Source organism: Canis lupus, chromosome 4 (genome assembly GCF_011100685.1).
Source record: "Canis lupus familiaris isolate Mischka breed German Shepherd chromosome 4, alternate assembly UU_Cfam_GSD_1.0, whole genome shotgun sequence".
NCBI lineage: Eukaryota > Metazoa > Chordata > Mammalia > Carnivora > Canidae > Canis > Canis lupus.
The window spans coordinates 14,529,711-14,547,100 of record NC_049225.1 but is presented as its reverse complement, the minus strand read 5'-3'; the positions used below and the strand labels follow the sequence as shown (position 1 = coordinate 14,547,100).

Sequence of the window (17,390 nt, the reverse complement as noted above, 5' to 3'; positions counted from 1 at the left end):
TTTTTTCCATTATATTTTGGAATCATTATTAATCTATAGAAAATCTATTTTTAATATTTATTTTTAGCCAGTTATGTTTTTAGAATAGTTCTTCTTATGGGTTTTCAGTGTAGATAGTCTTGCATTCTAAAAACAATAATGGTTTTAGCTTTGTGTTAATTATGTTTTTAATTTCTCTATGGTGTCTTACTGTAGTGCCAAGAAAAGCTCTTACCAATGGTGAAAACAGCCATCCAGCCAGCATGTCTGCTTGCTCTCTGCTCTCTCTTCTACAAAACACTCATGAAGTACCTCCTCTGACAGGCACTGTGCTAGACGTTGGAGACAGAGCACGGTCCCTGCCCTCCTAGAGCTATAGTTTGGATAGGGAGACAGATATTAGACAGATATTCACATAAGTACTTCATTGTATACTACCCTTGTCTCATTCTTAGCTGAAATGGGAATACATCTGGTCTTTCAATTTTAAGCCAATTCTTTAACATGCTGTGTTTCTTTAAGACTAGTTTCTAGGTTTTCTTTTGTTTTGTTTTTTTTTAAAACCAGGGATTTTTAGGAAAAGGCTTTCCAAAATCACCTTCTTTTACCTACTGTCAGTCATTTTATAAACAATAGACCCGAGGCACAGTGGGGTAATGTGACATGGCTGCCATCAGTCAGTTCTTTCTAACAGAATCCTCTGTGGAATCCAGCTCTAGAAGCCATCTCAGTACTACAGGGGCAATGTGTCCACTTACCCAATGCCATGGGCTTACTAATGTGAAGACTGGGAGCTTTTTTAGAATAGTAGTCATTTTGGGCAGCTCTCTGCGCTTGCCCTGGGCTAAACGGTACCTGCTGACTTCTAATGGTTGCTGCTCTAGAGACGCCAGGAAAATACCGGAGCTCCCAGGGGATTGGCCCAGAGGCGGGCACAAGGGTAGTGATGGTGCAGGCCAGGGGATAGCTTAAACCTATTAGAAGCAGTGCTTATTTCTTAGTCAAAAAATAGTTAACATAAAATGTATGGAAAACACAGCAAACAATTTTAGAATCACCTGTAATCTTACCACCACAAGATAACCCCCATTTTGTTTAAATGCTTTTTCTTGGCCTATCAAATTTTCTCCACAGCACACATAGCATGTTAAGTGATAGACTTTTCCTTATTTTTTTTCCATTCAATATTACATCGTAAACAATTTCCCAAGTCTGTAATTGCCTCATCTTTTTGTTTGTTCTACTACCTCAGTTTAGCCCTGACACATGAGTTTTGCTTTGCAATGCTCTGCTGATTCATTTGGCTATTCATTTTGAAATAGTTCTAACAAATAAAGGAGCCTATGAGGACACCTTGAATAAAGACACTTAACTGAATCTGAAATGGCCACACTTGGTTGAATGAATGATGACCATGTCATCAAAGTTTCAGCAGGAAGGAAATGGTAATAATAATTCAATATGAATCCAGCACCTTAAGAGCTGAGAAGGTTTGGTTTCAACAATTTCTAGCTATTTTTCATAGACATGTTGAAATGCAGCTAGCTTCTTCTATGGTAAACATTTAAAAAACCACACCCACCCATAGGGATAATAATCAGCATCAGTAGCATGGTTCTTGAAAAGGAGGAAAGATTTCACTCTCTCTCTCTCTCATCTATCTATTGCTTTCTCTAAAGTTTGAATTGGAGAACACCGAGCATGGTAGGATGTCCTGAAGCATGATGTGCTGTGGAGTAGACATGCAGCTGCCCATCCAGTGGCCACTTTTTTCTCTTCTCTCTGATAGAATCTCAATTTTCTTTTTCCACCTCTGTCTGTGATCTGAGCACGCCTTTTATTTTAACTTGTCAACTATCCAAATCAGAATAAGACTTGAGTAACACATATTAGTTTTTAGAAATAAATATAGTTAATATTGACAGCACCCAGCATATCAATATTCACTCTAATGTAGGCCTTCATGAGGTTCCTGTGGAAGTCTTTAGTAAATAATTTTTAGTGGATTACAGAGTATTTCAGCTCAGAAAATACTTCAACCAATAGGAAAAACTATTAGCAAATTAATAATTTAGAGTCTTGTTTATGCTTTTCTTATTATGTTAGCATAATCCCTAACCATAGACATTTAAAAATTTACAGGTCTTGCTCAAAGTAGAAAGTATTTAAGGTGTGTCCTCTCGTGGGAAATTCCAGAGTGTGCAATTCATCACGTTTGTGAGGCTCAGTCAATTATTTCATAGAATGTCAGCCTAGGAGAGGCCGTGGGCTTATATAAACTAAGAATTAATTACCTTATGTAATAAAACTAAAGCAGATCCCTAGTTAATGAATTTGCTAGTTGTTTTCTCAGTTTATAGACATTGACCCATATGAGACATAATACACATGCACAAACACAGACAGACATAGTCACCGAGTTAATCAGGGTATGCTCAATTGCTGTAGCAGATAGACTCCGGAATGAAGTTGCCCGAAGAAGTGGGAGCTTACTTCTCCCCCATGACAGTCTGGACACATGATTAGGTTGGGAAGTGTCTCCTGCCGTGGGGGCATTTAGGAACCTAGAACCTAGGCAGATAATTGTTCTATTACCTTCAAAATGTCACCTTTCTCACGGTCATCCAGCTGACAGGTGGAAGAGAGAACAAGGAGAAACCTTGTCTGGTCTGCAGCAACACCCTTCAAGAAGCCCCCCATTTCACTCCTGTTCACACCTCACTGCCTGGAGCTTAGTTACATGGTCACACTTGACCACCACGTGACCTGGGACACGCAGCCCTGCCATTCTGGGAGAGTGGATTCCAGTGGCCGGCTTCTGACACACAAGTAGTGTAACAGAACACCAGGCTGGAAAAATCTCTTAGCTGGTGAACCCATCCTCCCCGGTCTCTTCTCCATTCTCCCCATTGCCATCAGTATCATCTTGGCATAGTGCAGATGTGCTTGTCCTTCCCCAACCACCTCCACATCTCTTAAAAACTTTCAGTAACTCTTCATTGTATTTTGGACAAAGACAAAACTCTAACTTGACATACAAGGCTCTGCATAATCCAATGTCCACTTACCTAAGCATTTTCAATTTTGAAAAATACTCCTGCTCACTTTTGAGGCCCTGCCACACACTCTCCTTTTCACAGCTTCTACTTATGTGGTCTCCTTTCTAGACACTTGACACTTGCTGTTTCCTTGGTCTGAAAACTCTTTTCTTTCCTTGTTGCCTCATTAGTGCCTATTGATCCTAAATATGACTCTTCCAGTGGAAACTTCCTTGATTTGCTCAAAATCCTCTAAGTAAGCTCTCATTGCAGGAGTATATCTTTTTTTTTATAGCACCCATTACAGTTATGCTTTTATAATTGCTTGTGTGACTGATTAAAATCTACCTCTCTCAATAGACTATATATATTCTATGAGGAGAACAGTTATGTCTATTTTAGCTTATATGTGTTCAGTGTCACTTCTTACCCCAAGAAGATACTTACTAAACATGTGTTGAACATAAGCATGTTTGAATGAATGAATGCAAAATTGTATTTTAGTTTGGCTCCTGCCACAAATTAATTGTGATCACAGTCTTCACTCCTCAGGGCTCAGTTTCTTCATTGTGAAAGGGTTGAATTAGATGATGTTTAAGACCTTCAGCACCATGGTCCTTTGGTCTTACTCTTTGAAAATTGAATCCTGTGGGTCATTACATTTGTCAGTCACTCAGGTACATTTCCTAAACAGATGTAACAAATTTTGAATCTGGCAAGTTAGAGTGAGAACACTTCTTATTGTTTCATTTTGAATTTCAACACAAACGTTAAGTTTAGCCTAATCCATGAAGTCCAGTAACAACTGAAAAGGATAGAGTTAATGAAAAACAATAGTATTGATTATTATACAGAAAAAGATAAGGAAATAAAAGCCACAAACATTTTGTTGATCATTGTAAGAGTAACTTCTGTATAGGGTCAGAAGATGAGCAACATGTTACTTTTATTCTAGTTGAATTTATTTATTTTTATTATATTTTATTTATTTATTCATGAGAGACAGAGAGAGAGAGAGATAGAGAGAGAGAGAAAGACAGAGAGAGAGAGACAGAAGGAGAAGAAGGCAACCCACAGAGAGCCTAGTTTGAGACTCAATCCCAGGACTCTGGAATCACCACCTGAGCCAAAGGCAGATCCTCAACCACTGAACCACCCAGGTGCCCCTATTTTGATTGAATTTAAAACTTGGCTTTCAGAAGGTCATGAATTGACAATGCATTCACAGAAAATTTCATTGGTATAAGAACAGGGGTTTCTTCTTCTTTTTTGATTTCAAGATTGACATTCAATAAAAAAGGTAATATCTAGGCTATTTTAATCTTTTTTTGTGTGTGTGACGTAATGGCAGGAAATCTTTTCCATATCCAATTTCAAGTTGTTTGATATTACTTATGTATCATCTACCTAATCTATCACCTATCCTCTCCCTATTTAAAAACAGCACTTTCCATATCATATTTATATTTTAAAAGTCAAGGAATGCTCACTTAGAGAAGTCTTAGTAGGATCTAGGGGAAATTTACTTCATTGAGCATAGCTTGAGAGACTAGGACCATTCTATAAATGGTTGTAAGGTTAGCTGATTGATAGACCACACTAACATGTTATATTGTAGAGTTGGGTATTTAAAAGGAACCTGTATACCCTCTGCTTTTATGAGTTATGCATGTTTTTAGAAAGTTTCAAAATCTACCATGGAACTGAGAAGATAAGGTGAGGCCCAGGACTGATGATGTTTGTAGTTTCTCTTAGAAGTGGATTTTATCACTTTGACCTTCTTTATGACCATTTCTTTTGCTGGCTGTCTTCGATTTTTCATGTGTCACTAAGAAGGGGAATGTCTCTACATCAGTGGTGAAATCTGACTAGGGGCATCTTTCCTTCTAACTAATTTTGTTTTGGCTGAGAGTCTTTTAAATTAATAAATGATTTTTTAAAAACAGTTTTAGATATACATAAATCTTTAAAAAAGATTTTATTTATTTATTCATGGGAGACACACACAAAGAGAGGCAGAGACAGAGGGAGAAACAGCCTCCCTGTGGGGAGCCCGATGCTTGACTGATCCCGGGGTCCTGGGATCACGCCCTGAGCTGAAGGCAGAGGCTCAACCACTGAGCCACGCAGGCGTCCCAGATATATATGAAAATTGAGTAGATTAGTACAGAAACTTTCCAGATATTGTTCCCCTCCCTCTGCACAGTTTCTCCTATCATTATTATTGCTGTAATTACTAGTCTTACATAAGTATGATACATTTGGTATCATATTAGTTCATACAATTAATGAACTAATATTGATATATTTTTTAAAGTCCATATTTGTATTTATTTTTTTTAAATTTTTTATTTATTTATGATAGTCACACACACAGAGAGAAAGAGAGAGGCAGAGACATAGGCAGAGGGAGAAGCAGGCTCCATGCACCGGGAGCCCGACGTGGGATTCCATCCCGGGTCTCCAGGATCACGCCCTGGGCCAAAGGCAGGCGCTAAACCGCTGCGTCACCCAGGGATCCCCCATATTTGTATTTCTTTAGATATCCTCTTTCTGTTGCAGAATTACATCTAGGATTCCATGTTTCATTAGTTGTCATGTGTCCTTAAGTTCCCTTCGACTATAACTTTTTCTCATATTTTCCTTGTTTTTGATGACTTTGATGGCTTTGCGTAGTACTGATCAGGTATGTTGTAGAATGCTCTCTTACTGGAATTTGTGTGATGTTTTTCTCATGATTAGCCTAGGGTTATGGGTTTGGGGGAGGAGAGTACTATTTTCATCAACTCTTATCAAGTATATATGCCACCAATATGATTTTTGAATGTTGACATTGATACTGATCATATGGAGGGAATAACACTTGTCAGGTTTCTTAACGGTAAAGTACTCTTTCTATACTGTATTCTTTGGAAAGAAGTCGTTATGCAGAGCCCACATATAATGATGGCCGTTATGCCCCTCCTCTTTTGGAGTAGAGTATCTATATAATTTATTTAGAATTCTTTTGCAAGGGAGATTCGGACCAAGATTCTTTTAATTAGGTGGGCTTATTTGGGTTTCAGGCTATCCCAATAAGCATTTTCTGGCTATAATTATGCATATATTTTAAAGATAAGGCAATATGACCATGGCAACAGGACAGAGTGGGATTAGGAACATGAGGATCTGACATTGCAGACCAGCCAGGTTCGTTGCCAGAAGTGAGACCTGGGTAGACTTGTCTCCCCTGAGAGTTGTTTTGTATGATCAGAGGTTCTACTTGGCAATATCGCTTTACTTGTTATCCTCACTGCCTGGAACAAATGTTCCATGGTGTGGCCCATGGCTGGTTTCTTCCCCTATCCTAGTCTCAGTTCAAACACTACCCCTTCCAAATAGAGTTCTCAGAGCACCCCAGGTAAAGTAGCTCTCCCACATCCCAGAACCTTCTATCTCATGGCTTTGTATTAATCACTAAGCATCATCTATTGTTATCTAAGGTCTTCTTATTTCTTCACTTGACTCCAGCAAGTCAAGGACCTTACCTATCTTATTTTCATCTGTCCTACCTAGAAGGTTCCCTGAATATACTCAAAAGAAGAAACAAACATCAAATGACCCTTGGAGACATCCGCACTGAACATTCTCTGAAGCTAAAAATTAAGTGAAATAACAGAACTCTTTGGCAGTTCTGACCAAGATAAAAGATAAGCCCATCTCCACTGCTGGTACTTCCATGAAAAAGGACAGGATCCTAAAAGCAAAATAGATTTTTAGTATTCTTTCCTTGTTTTGGAATTTGAATTCCAACAAGATGGTATTATTTTGACTTAGATTCCTTTTTGCTTAGGAAACTTAAATTAATAGGTATTTTGGCTGCTACGAAAGAGTACTGACTTCTCTTATTTAACAAATCAATGTCCAGGAAAAAAAAGACTTTGATGTCCAGAAGAGGGACGTCTTCCTGAGGCTCTCTGAAATTTGAGATGTCAGAAGTATTTCTCCTCTACAATTGTTGGGAAAAGGAGCACGTTTATTCTCTAGGGGAACTGAAGCATAATGAAATGCAATCTAAGAACATGCAAACTTATTATCTACCAGGATGGTTGAATGGTTCCAATCAAATGGAGGATAGAAATAGGGGCTTTATATTCGGATTTTGGAAAAATGACTCCACAGCTATATTTAGGCGCAACAGTGCCTGCAAATACCTGAAATTGTGGCAGTCTGTGGCTTGTTCATAACATAATGAATATATTTTCTCTTTGAAACTTAACATGGGGGTGAGGAAAAAGTGCCCCAAATTATTCCTGGAGATGGAAGAAAGCTATCTTATTATGGATGGTAAGAGAAAGATTGCAGCTTGTCTAAGTAATTGATTGCCGTTGGTTTTTAATTGGCTCTTCAGAAGGCTGCCTCTGTGCCAAAGACTGCTTCAAGTAGGTGAACCCTGTGACTTCAAAAAGTCAAAATTGTTCTTTATTTCTCTCACTCGTAGGAATTGCTAAGAAGTGGAGCTTAGCATCATTAGCAGTAGGAATTCTTTTATGAAAATACTATTTTCCTTGTCTTCATGGATAGAAGTCTTAGCACCAGGGAGATGACCTTTTAAAAAATACGAATCTGATGTCAATTGCTATTTAAAACTTACCAACAACTTTCCATTGCTATTAACTTAAAAATGAAATTCTGTAATGGGTTCTATGGGACCCTGCGAGAGCTTTGACTGTGGCTAAATTGTTCAGCCTCTCTTGTGTCCCAGGAACTTTGCACATGCTTCTGTGTCTGAAACTCCTCTTCCTTCACCTTCTTCTGTCTAGTTGATTCTAGGTACCCCTCAGTTCCCAGCCCAAATGTCAAAACTAGTGGGACATGTTGTGACCTCCCAGACTCCTTCGTTCAATATGCTCATAATTCCCCAAAGCTTGTCCTTATCATAGTTGGTATTAACTGCCTCCCCTACTAGATTATTAGGTCAGAGACCATGTCTGTTTGGCTCACTACTAAATGCCCGTACCTAGTAGGTACTCAATGCTATATACTGAAGAATGAATGAATGAATGAATGAGGCTAAGTTATACTTTCCTTTTTTGCATAAATACTTTCTAAATACTTAATACTACTTTTCTAAATACTTAATATGCTAACAATAAAATAAGTGTATTCCTTTATTATAATTACAAAAAGGAAAAGCCAGGTTTTACTTTGTTTCATATTGATAATGAGATAGCTCAATTGAAAATGAAGTGAAGAATGTGAGTTTTGTGATCATACGGGCCTAAGTTCAAAACCTGTTTCGAACACTTACTGGCTGGGTAATCATGGGAAAGTACCTAAAATTTTTCTGTGTTCCAGTTTCCTGGTCTATAAAATAGTTCAGACCTTGGTTTAAAGCTCTGATCCATCAGTTACTAATTGGGCAACTTGGTTCAAGTTAATAATTTCTCTAAGCTTCAAGCTTCATAATACCTCTCTTTCTCTGTCTTAGGGTTACTAGGAGGATTAGCCACACACACACACACACACACACACACACACTTATAAACATATGAACGTTGTTCAATCTGTGTGTAGTAAGAAAATAAAAGCAAATTAACACGACAATGTGGCACTATGTTCTACTTATCAAAATACCAAAGATAAAAAATTGGCCAATGCATGTTTTTGGTAACAATGTAGAGAGAGATATTCTCATAGACTGTTGAGGTAGGTATACGCATTTCACTGTTGGTAAAATATCTTTGGAAGGCACTAAATTTGACCTAGAAACTTCCCCTCCTAGGAATTCATCTTACAGGTACAATCAATCATACATATTCATAAAAATGGCAATGTAGCATGTGATAGTAAATTACTGGAAGCAGTAAAAAGTTCATCAGTAGGACTAGTTTAAAAAGTTATGGAATTGATAAAATGAAATACTGCATGGTAATTAAAATGTATTGATAGAGAATTACCTCTAAAATATTTGATGAAAAAAAGCAATGTAAACAGGATGCAAATTATATTTTAAAAATGATCGCTCTATAGAAGCATTCAATTGTTTAAATGGCTAGAAAATGCTTCAAGAATTTACTGGAAGCCATGGTTGCCTCATGGGGAGAGAAATAAGGGTACGTAGCTTGAGTGAAATTTATTTTTCATTGTCTAAACGTTGTTATCTTTAACTGAATGTTTACATTCCTTTATCAACTTAAAATCAATTTAAAAGATCTACTGCTCCTATGACTGCTCTTTCTGTTATTATTAGAAGTTAGAATTAGGCTGCCAGAGACCCCTGGGCTGCTCCAACATGAAAGATGTAAGAGAACACAGTGACAAAGTGGTTACCATGGGAGGACACATTTATCTACAGGTGCCAGTGGAGAGACAGAAGGCTGGTAATTCTGCCAAAGAGGCTCATCACACATCTGGGCAGTGGGTATTAGGGATGGGCATTGGCTTTTAGGGTATCCTAGAGGGGAACAAAGACCAAACCTCACAACAAGTGTCCTTTAATATGAATTTATTGGATCCTTAGAACTACCTCGAAAATAAGTATGATCCCCATTTAATAAATGAGCAAACAGAGGTTGCAGAGCTTGTCCAAAGTCATGCAGTAGCCAGTGGTGGGAAGTCAGTCTTTTCCAAAGGCATGCTTTAGGCATGCTTATAGGTATCTGTGTAGTTTTTAGGGATCTTACTGCTACTGTTTATTCAGTTTTAGACTGCTGTCACTCTTGCTCAAAATAAGCACTATATTAAAAATGCAAGTCCACCCTGCGCCAATGATTGCATTTGAAGCCATGCTTGGTGATTTCTAGATGCGCCTTTATTTCCTGTTTGTGGTTCTCTAATTTTACCTCTGTTTTCCCTGGAGAATAGACTACTTGACAGAATCAAGCCTTGTGAGCCCTCCTATTGATCTCCTATGGCCTTCAACATTTTCAATTAGGAAGGACAGGTCAAGGAAGAAACACAGCTCAGCACATCTTCAGGCCTTCCAGACTTGGGACCGAATGAACAATAAACATGGTTTGATCTTAAGGACTACTCTTAATTTGCTGGTCAGTATGGTTAGAAACTTAACCAAATGCTTTCAGATCTGTCTCTACCTCAAATGAATATTCTGGGCAACCTCTTTGATACTGGTTTAGCCCAAAGTTAGAGCACAGAACATGTTTGAGCAAGTGCCACCCAGATGCAAGTACCTCTGGTTCCAGTATAAACTGGAAACTTCTTGAAGGAACTCTCTCTTCCTAGTAACGCTCTCCATTCTCAAATACTCTGAAGTCTAAGAAATTTGGAAAGGACCTCGCCAGTAATTAATTTATCCAACCTGAAACAATCAGTTGGCAAATGGATATTTTTCTTCTAAAATCATAGTTTAATAAAGGTATTTAAAGGCTTGAGATGTTTTCAATCATTCTATTGCGATATAATGGTTAATTTTAAGAACTCTGTGAGTTTGATTTGTATTTAAGATTTTTACAATCTATATATAGGTTGGTCTTTAATAACCATTTATACATTGCTTCTTTTTATATAGGTCATGTATTCTCCTGGGAGAATAACAAGATTAGAAATAACAAATACAGTACAGAATAAATTAAAGTGCTTCAAACTGCATTATATAATTTCAGAAAATTGGTTTCACACTGAAACGTTTAAATAAGAAAACCAAATGATTTAAGGGGGAAAAAAACCCCATAGTATATGCATTTTAATTGCTATTGTTTAGCAAGTTTTATCCTTGGCAGTGTGGTATCTGTTCACAGGGCTAGAGTAATGTGGCAGCTCACTGGGTCAATATGGATAAAATTATTATTTTTTTTTCCTTATTTAAAAAAGTTGGCTTCATTCTCCCTGAAGAAGAATAGCATTTATTAGTCAAAGCGTCAAAGGAGTATCGTAAAAGTAATTGTATTTTTATATATAATTCTCCAAACTCTTGTATACAAAATGTTCTTATTACACTTTGTGCCATAAATTCAGAGGGTGTTATGGGACAGGAGATAGCAAAATGGGGGCCAATACTTTTCTAATTACTTAGGATAATAAAAAGGAGGGCTTGGTTTTTCTCTCCCAGTGAAATGAAGGAGATCTGGGGCTCTTAGAGAGTCTCCTGGGCCGGCTGGTTGTGTTTGTTTCTGTGAAGTTTAGCATCACTCTCCTGGTACTGAGTCCTCAGGCCTTTTTCAATTTTTCTATTCGTGCATTAAAGGCCTCTTCCTGTATTTGCAGCTTTTCGTTTATCTCGGTCTGTGAAGACAATCATAAAAAAGTGGTTATGATGGAGCTATCTTTTGCTGCACATTGTCTTTGTGGTTTTGACATACTATAGTGCCTAAAGACAGACATTATCCCTCACACACCTTCCTGTTTTGCAGACGGAGCCGTGTTTCAGCCTGTAGTGATGTGATAACACTTTATCATATTTCTCTGCACATTCCCGATGTATAGCATGGCTGCTATGAACAGGAAGTGGTATTTGGACAGCCATTTTTCACATAGCCTTGTGTCGGAAGATAGGATAATTTATCTGCATTCTCAGACAGACTTTACCAATAAGCACCGAATCAGAATAACTGCTCTGGGCTCAGTTAGTGCGGTGTTGGGGGTCTCCCCACCCCTTTGCAATGATGTTTTTGTCTCCTGTGTAATATGTTCTAAATGGGATCTCAGAAAGCTTCTGTTGTGAAACCACAACACAAATAATCTCACAATTAGAACAACTCTCATAATTAAGAATATTCATCATACATTATCACTCTTGGAATTATGCCACTTTGTGGTATAGTTTTGGTAGAAATAAGTACGTGATTGCTGACAGGTTTTAGCATTTGCTGCAGCTGTGATAGCATTTAGCCTCTGGCAGTGATATTCTGTGGGCTGACACTGCTACCTGCACAATTCCAGAAATCCTGCCACATTATCTGAACATTAGTAGTCTGGAAATATCCTCCCTTTTTCATGATGGATAATAAAATTATGTATTAAGAAGCCAGCGATGAGTGATGTGGCAAAACCAGTGTTTGGTTTAGGTGATTTAAAAAGATTTGTTTAGGTGATTTTGTTTAGGGATTTACGAGCATGTGAGTAGTTTATACACAGAAGTATTAATAAGCAATTCAAAGTTCAGAATGTTAGTGCCTATAACATAATTTGATGTCTTCGGGGTAACTGTATTTTGAGAAACTTCTATTATTTCAATTTATACAGAATAAATTTTAAAAATCAAATACTGTTTTGGGCTACATATAAATTTTCATTCTTATTTATTTATTATGAGTGTAACTGTAACAGATAGTTTTGAAATGTATACCCTGGCTCCTTATGTGATGAGATTTTGTTCACCTTCAAGGTAAGAATCAGTATTTCTGAAAGGATCGCGCTGGTGTCAACAATTCTGCATCCTTATGTGACTCTCCATTTTTTTCTTGGGGGGGGGGTTTCAATTTTTTGATGTTGTTGTTTTTTAAAGAATTATTTATTTATTTTAGGGCAAGAGAATGAAAGAGTGCATGCATGAGTAGGGGGAGGAGTAGGACAGAGGGAGAGGGAGAAAAATCTCAAGCAGACTCCCTGCTGAGCACAGAGCCTTGCCCGGGGTTCCATCTCATGACCCTGCGATCATGACCTCAGCTGAAATCAAGAGTCTGATGCTTAGCCCATTGAGTCACCCAGGTGCTCCTGGCTCAAGTTTTATCAAGCCCATCAGTTCTGGCCTCTGGTTTCTCATTTTTTCCCCTTTTTCCTTTCTTGATGGTTGGGTGGAGGAGGCAAGGAAGAATGAACACGGTCCTCCAGGTTACAAAGGAACTCTGTCATTTTTTAGGAATCACTAATCCCCTTGGTCTTGGTTTTCGTAGAGTTGGAAAGAGCACTGATCTGGGATCTGGAGACCTAGGGGTTAATTTTGTTATGTAGCCTTGGACAAGTCACTTAACCACCTTGGGTATTAGTTCTTATCTGAAAAATTAAATAGCTAAAAATTAAGCATATTAACATTAGATGCTAACTTCTAAATTCATAATACCAACTCTTATTTTGTGATATATTCACCAGTGTTATATTTCAGTAGTATTACTTTGTGAATTATTTTTAAAAAATGTTACCCTTGCTTCCATCTGACATGCAACCAGATAGGAATTGAAATAGTTTGAAGAAATAATCTTGTCAGGATGAGCACTGGTTGTTATATGTTGGCAAATCAAACTTCAATTTAAAAACAAGAAAAAAAAGAATCTTTTCACAATTCTAAAGGACAGAGAAGCACCACTCTAAACAGTTAACTCTTGACTCAATTAATGTGTTCTATGCCCACTAATACTTTCATTTCTTTCAACTAAGGACACAAGTACTATTACCTATCAGCTTCTGTTTCACTGTGTCATCAGTGTTTTCACCTTAACCTGGAGACCTTTCTTATTTCATTGACACAAAATTCATTGACACAGGTGTGGGCTTTGGGGAGATGGTTCTGAGGGTAAGGTGCAGCACAGTGTGGTGACAGAGGGGAGCTACATTTCAGCTCTCTAGACTATGGTGATCAGTACTTCAGCTCAGGCACAAGCAGCAGAGCCTGGATGCAAACTCCAGGTCTGGTCAAGAACAAGGTTGTAATTAGTCTACCATGTCTCCGTGTTATTTCTCAGAACATTGCTGAGCATATAAGCTATCCCACGACCACTAGCATAGGGAAAGTTTCTACTGCCTTTAAGGGAAGAGTGGAAAACCCATGACCTGGGCTCACTAGCCTTTCACTGACCGCTACCTTGAGGTGATCTCCCTCTCAGCTTTTCTAACCTGGAAATTCAAGTTGACCTAGAAATACCTATGGTCCCAAGATGGCAAACTTCCCTCAAGGTTTTTATGTTACATTACCCTGTTGCTTGGACAGGGCCAACAGCCAACATTTAATGTAAGAATTTAGTGTTAGTATTCATATTTCTCTGAAACGTAATTCTTTAAATATATTAAAGTTTGCTCCATTGGGTATAATTTTTATTATACAACTCAGAGCCAGAATAATTTCATTTTGAATGTATCCGTAAAATTAAAATACCTAAACTATATAAGCTTAAAATGTTTGCTCTATTCAGTATAATTTTAATTAACATCTCAGAGCCAAGATAACTTCATTCTTAATAAATCTCTAGAACTATAAAGTGAGTCAATGGGAAAATAAGTGGATTAACATAAAAAACTTAAAGATTCACACTCAAGATTCTCTGAAATTTCTGAATTATAGAAAGTGAAAAATGCCTGAAACTACACTGGAGAAGGAGTTCTAAAAAACAAAACAAAACAAACAGACAAACAAACAAACAAAAAACCAAAAACCACACACACACACACACACACACACACACACACACAACTGTATTCAAAACATGAATTCTCTAACTACTTTTCCTCCCAAAATTGTAAAACAGCATGGCTCTTAAATAAAGGAGACATGAAAACTATTGGGAAATTGAAAACATCTTACAAATACTAATTCATTAAATGTTCCTACAGCAAGTCAGTGTGTTCATACCCTGACCATGGACATGCGGCTATCTTTGAACAGGGATGCTGCAGTTTTAGGAGCCAGCAGTATTGTAAGGCAGGGTTTAGAAGGGCGAAAATAACGTACCTCTCTAAAACAGGGGGAAAACTCTAGGTAAGCAGTGAGGAATTAAACTTGGAACTCGACCAAGACCCAAGGGTAAACACTGAAATAGTGCCACACCACCAGAGTATTAAAGTCCAAAGTGGTCTGGTCGTGATATTAGAGGTTGTGTGGTTTTTGTGGATCACACTGGGATTAGAACTAGAATCCAGGTCATAGCTCCTATTCAGGGCCTTTCAACAGTTTCTGACCCTGGCAATGCTGGATAAATGATTTAGTCTTTCCGTGTCTATCATTTTTCAATATATTTATCAGTGAAGTGCCTGGCTCATTCTTATATAGTTTACCAGGGTTGTTGAGAGAAAATACATAAAAGGGTTTGCTGTATCTTGAAACATTGCATAAATCCACATCATCAAGCCACTTTATTGAAAAATTGGCAGTAATTTGGCCCAGACTAATGTCCATGAATCCATTTAAAATGGAAACGACTGTGGCACCTAAAGGATCTGCATCCCCCACCTCTGGTCCAAGTCCTTTCTATGCCTAATTGCATTTAGATGAACCAGCTAATGAACTTCCAGGCCCAGCAAGGTTGGCTTCATGCCAAAGGGACAATAACACACATACACAGCAATCATATTCTTTCTGTTATAGAGTAGTGGTATAAATGTTGCAAACTCTAACAGTAAAAAAAAAAAATTCAATGAATAGTTAAAAATATACTGCTCACTACATGGAACATGGCTTTGGTAAAGATGTTTTCAATTTTGGGAGCCTGCAAACAATTCTATTACTGTCTAGTAGTTCCTCAGCAATAATTTCAGAGCTGCAGGATGGCAAAGGAGCCCAGGGCCATGATTATACATAAACTATATTTAGATGAAATGTTATCAAATCTAAAAAGGAGATATGTTCTGAACTCAGTTTAATTCAACTGCACTCTGCCCTTCTACACAGTAACCAGTTATTACATTCATGGGATTGTTAACAATAAAGCTTTGTGTAAAACGTGTTCTACCACTATTTCTGGTAAACACTAAACACCCCTTATTAAGCTGAGGACTTTGGCTGATTCTATGGGTATCAAATCATTAAATGTTCATGTAAATAGAGCATTAATGTTTGATGATTAGACAAGTAACAAGGTGTGCTCATGCCAAGCTAATCTTTTGCTCTTTCTAAATTAGTTGTTAATACAGTGTGCTTTTTATATATAGTCTCATGTTCAGATAACAATTAAATCTTTTCCTGAGACATATTAATATTTTAAACATGTAGTATGTTGTTCTGTTGATTCATAGTCATTTCTAGAAGAAATCATAAATCTTCTTAAAATATGCAATTCACTTGTTTAATCATTTTGCCTGGAAAATGATGCAAGTCTTTGTGTTGAGGTAGAAATGAGTTTTGGTTTTGTTTTGTTTTGTTTTGACAGGGAAAAAACATTAAACATAAAATTAAGCTGACTGATCCATCACTGGCCATTGCTACTAGGATGGCTGTCCCACCACCATATCCATGCAGCTTTTGATGTAAATTGCTTAGTTATTAGTAATATGTAAAAAAGAACAAACTATCTGAGAGGGAGTTCAAGGATTTGAAAGCCTCTCTTTAGAAATTTGGTGAGAAGACTTACCTAAGAATTACAATTGATCTTCTGTGTTTACTGTTAGAAATGTATTCCATTTACTCTTGCATGTGCAATGTTTACAGTATAACTGGCATGAAGTTTTAACCATGTTATTTTTGGAGTTTCGTTGATGGATGATTTTGTAAACTGACAACACATACCACAGTAGGTGATGTTGGCGAATCTGTTTTGTAATCTTATTGAGTCTCAGATGACTCAACTGAGAATTATGGGGAGGTGTTAAATTGAAGTCCTCCATCATAAGCATCACTGGTGCTAGCAGAGTGTGGGTAGTGTTTACAGGCATTAAGCTTGAGGTTGGCTAATTAACCAGCAATAATAAACTAAGTGAGCACACTATCAAGGCCAAGTACCTGAATGCCGATTAAAATATCATCTGTGACTTGATCCAGTACTGATTTTATATCTTCGATGGTGAAACCCACTAAAGGATCCACATCGGAGGTGTTGGCTTCTGACTGGGATTCCTCAAGGACTTGTTTTTGATCCAATCTCTGGAATATTAAAAGACAACAGCACTCAAGTGATTTCTGGAACATTCAGCGATTTATATGTAATCTCAAACTTCTGTTGGGTGCTTTTGTACCAGGAATGATGTCGATCTGGGAGAAGGTTTTGATTTGATGTTATCCTGCATTATTGTTATTCATGAGCATCAGGACAGATCCAGCCATGGTGCTGTGAATCAGTGCTCACTTGGAGGGAAGTGGAGACTGGGGAGGTCCGAGTGGAAGAGATTAAATTTGCTGAGCCATCCTTAGCTGGCCCACCAGTGCATCAACCCTAAAAGAGATATCTATATTGATCTGGGAAAAATCAGAGGGAAAGAAAATGGAAGAATATTTGGTTTCTTTCCTCCTGCTTGTAGAGAATACAATGCTGAGACAAGGTGAGTTAAGAGACAGAAGGAAACCTACCTTCATTTCTGTATCCAATATTGGGGGTGGCTCTATGAATGTTGAATATAGATCAAACGAGATTCCTTCTTCTAGAGGATCTGGGAAGAGGCCACCTGAAGGCTTGACAACCTCTATCACTTGCTGAAGGGGGAGAAAAGAGCTGTATCATGACAAACCCTGTGGTGACTAACCACAATTTTGGCCAATTCATTCATTTCTGACTAAATATTGTAATGAGCACA

The 17,390-nt window shown here is 37.7% G+C and overlaps 1 protein-coding gene and 1 long non-coding RNA gene across 5 annotated transcripts in view; one reads left to right on the top strand and one right to left on the bottom strand.

Moving 5' to 3' along the window:
• LOC119871457 overlaps window positions 1-17,390 on the top strand; it is a 40,912-nt gene that overhangs the window by 6,183 nt on the left and 17,339 nt on the right. The window lies entirely within an intron of this gene.
• CABCOCO1 (ciliary associated calcium binding coiled-coil 1) overlaps window positions 9,488-17,390 on the bottom strand; it is a 117,323-nt gene continuing 109,420 nt past the window's right edge. For all 3 annotated transcript variants that reach the window (XM_038534029.1, XM_038534031.1, XM_038534030.1), the window contains exons 6-8: window positions 17,167-17,289; window positions 16,603-16,743; window positions 9,488-11,240 (exon numbers count right to left, since the gene is read on the bottom strand). In XM_038534029.1, coding sequence (XP_038389957.1) covers window positions 11,166-11,240; window positions 16,603-16,743; window positions 17,167-17,289 — 339 coding nt within the window. In that variant the 3' untranslated portion in view covers window positions 9,488-11,165. The remainder of the gene's footprint in view (window positions 11,241-16,602; window positions 16,744-17,166; window positions 17,290-17,390) is intronic.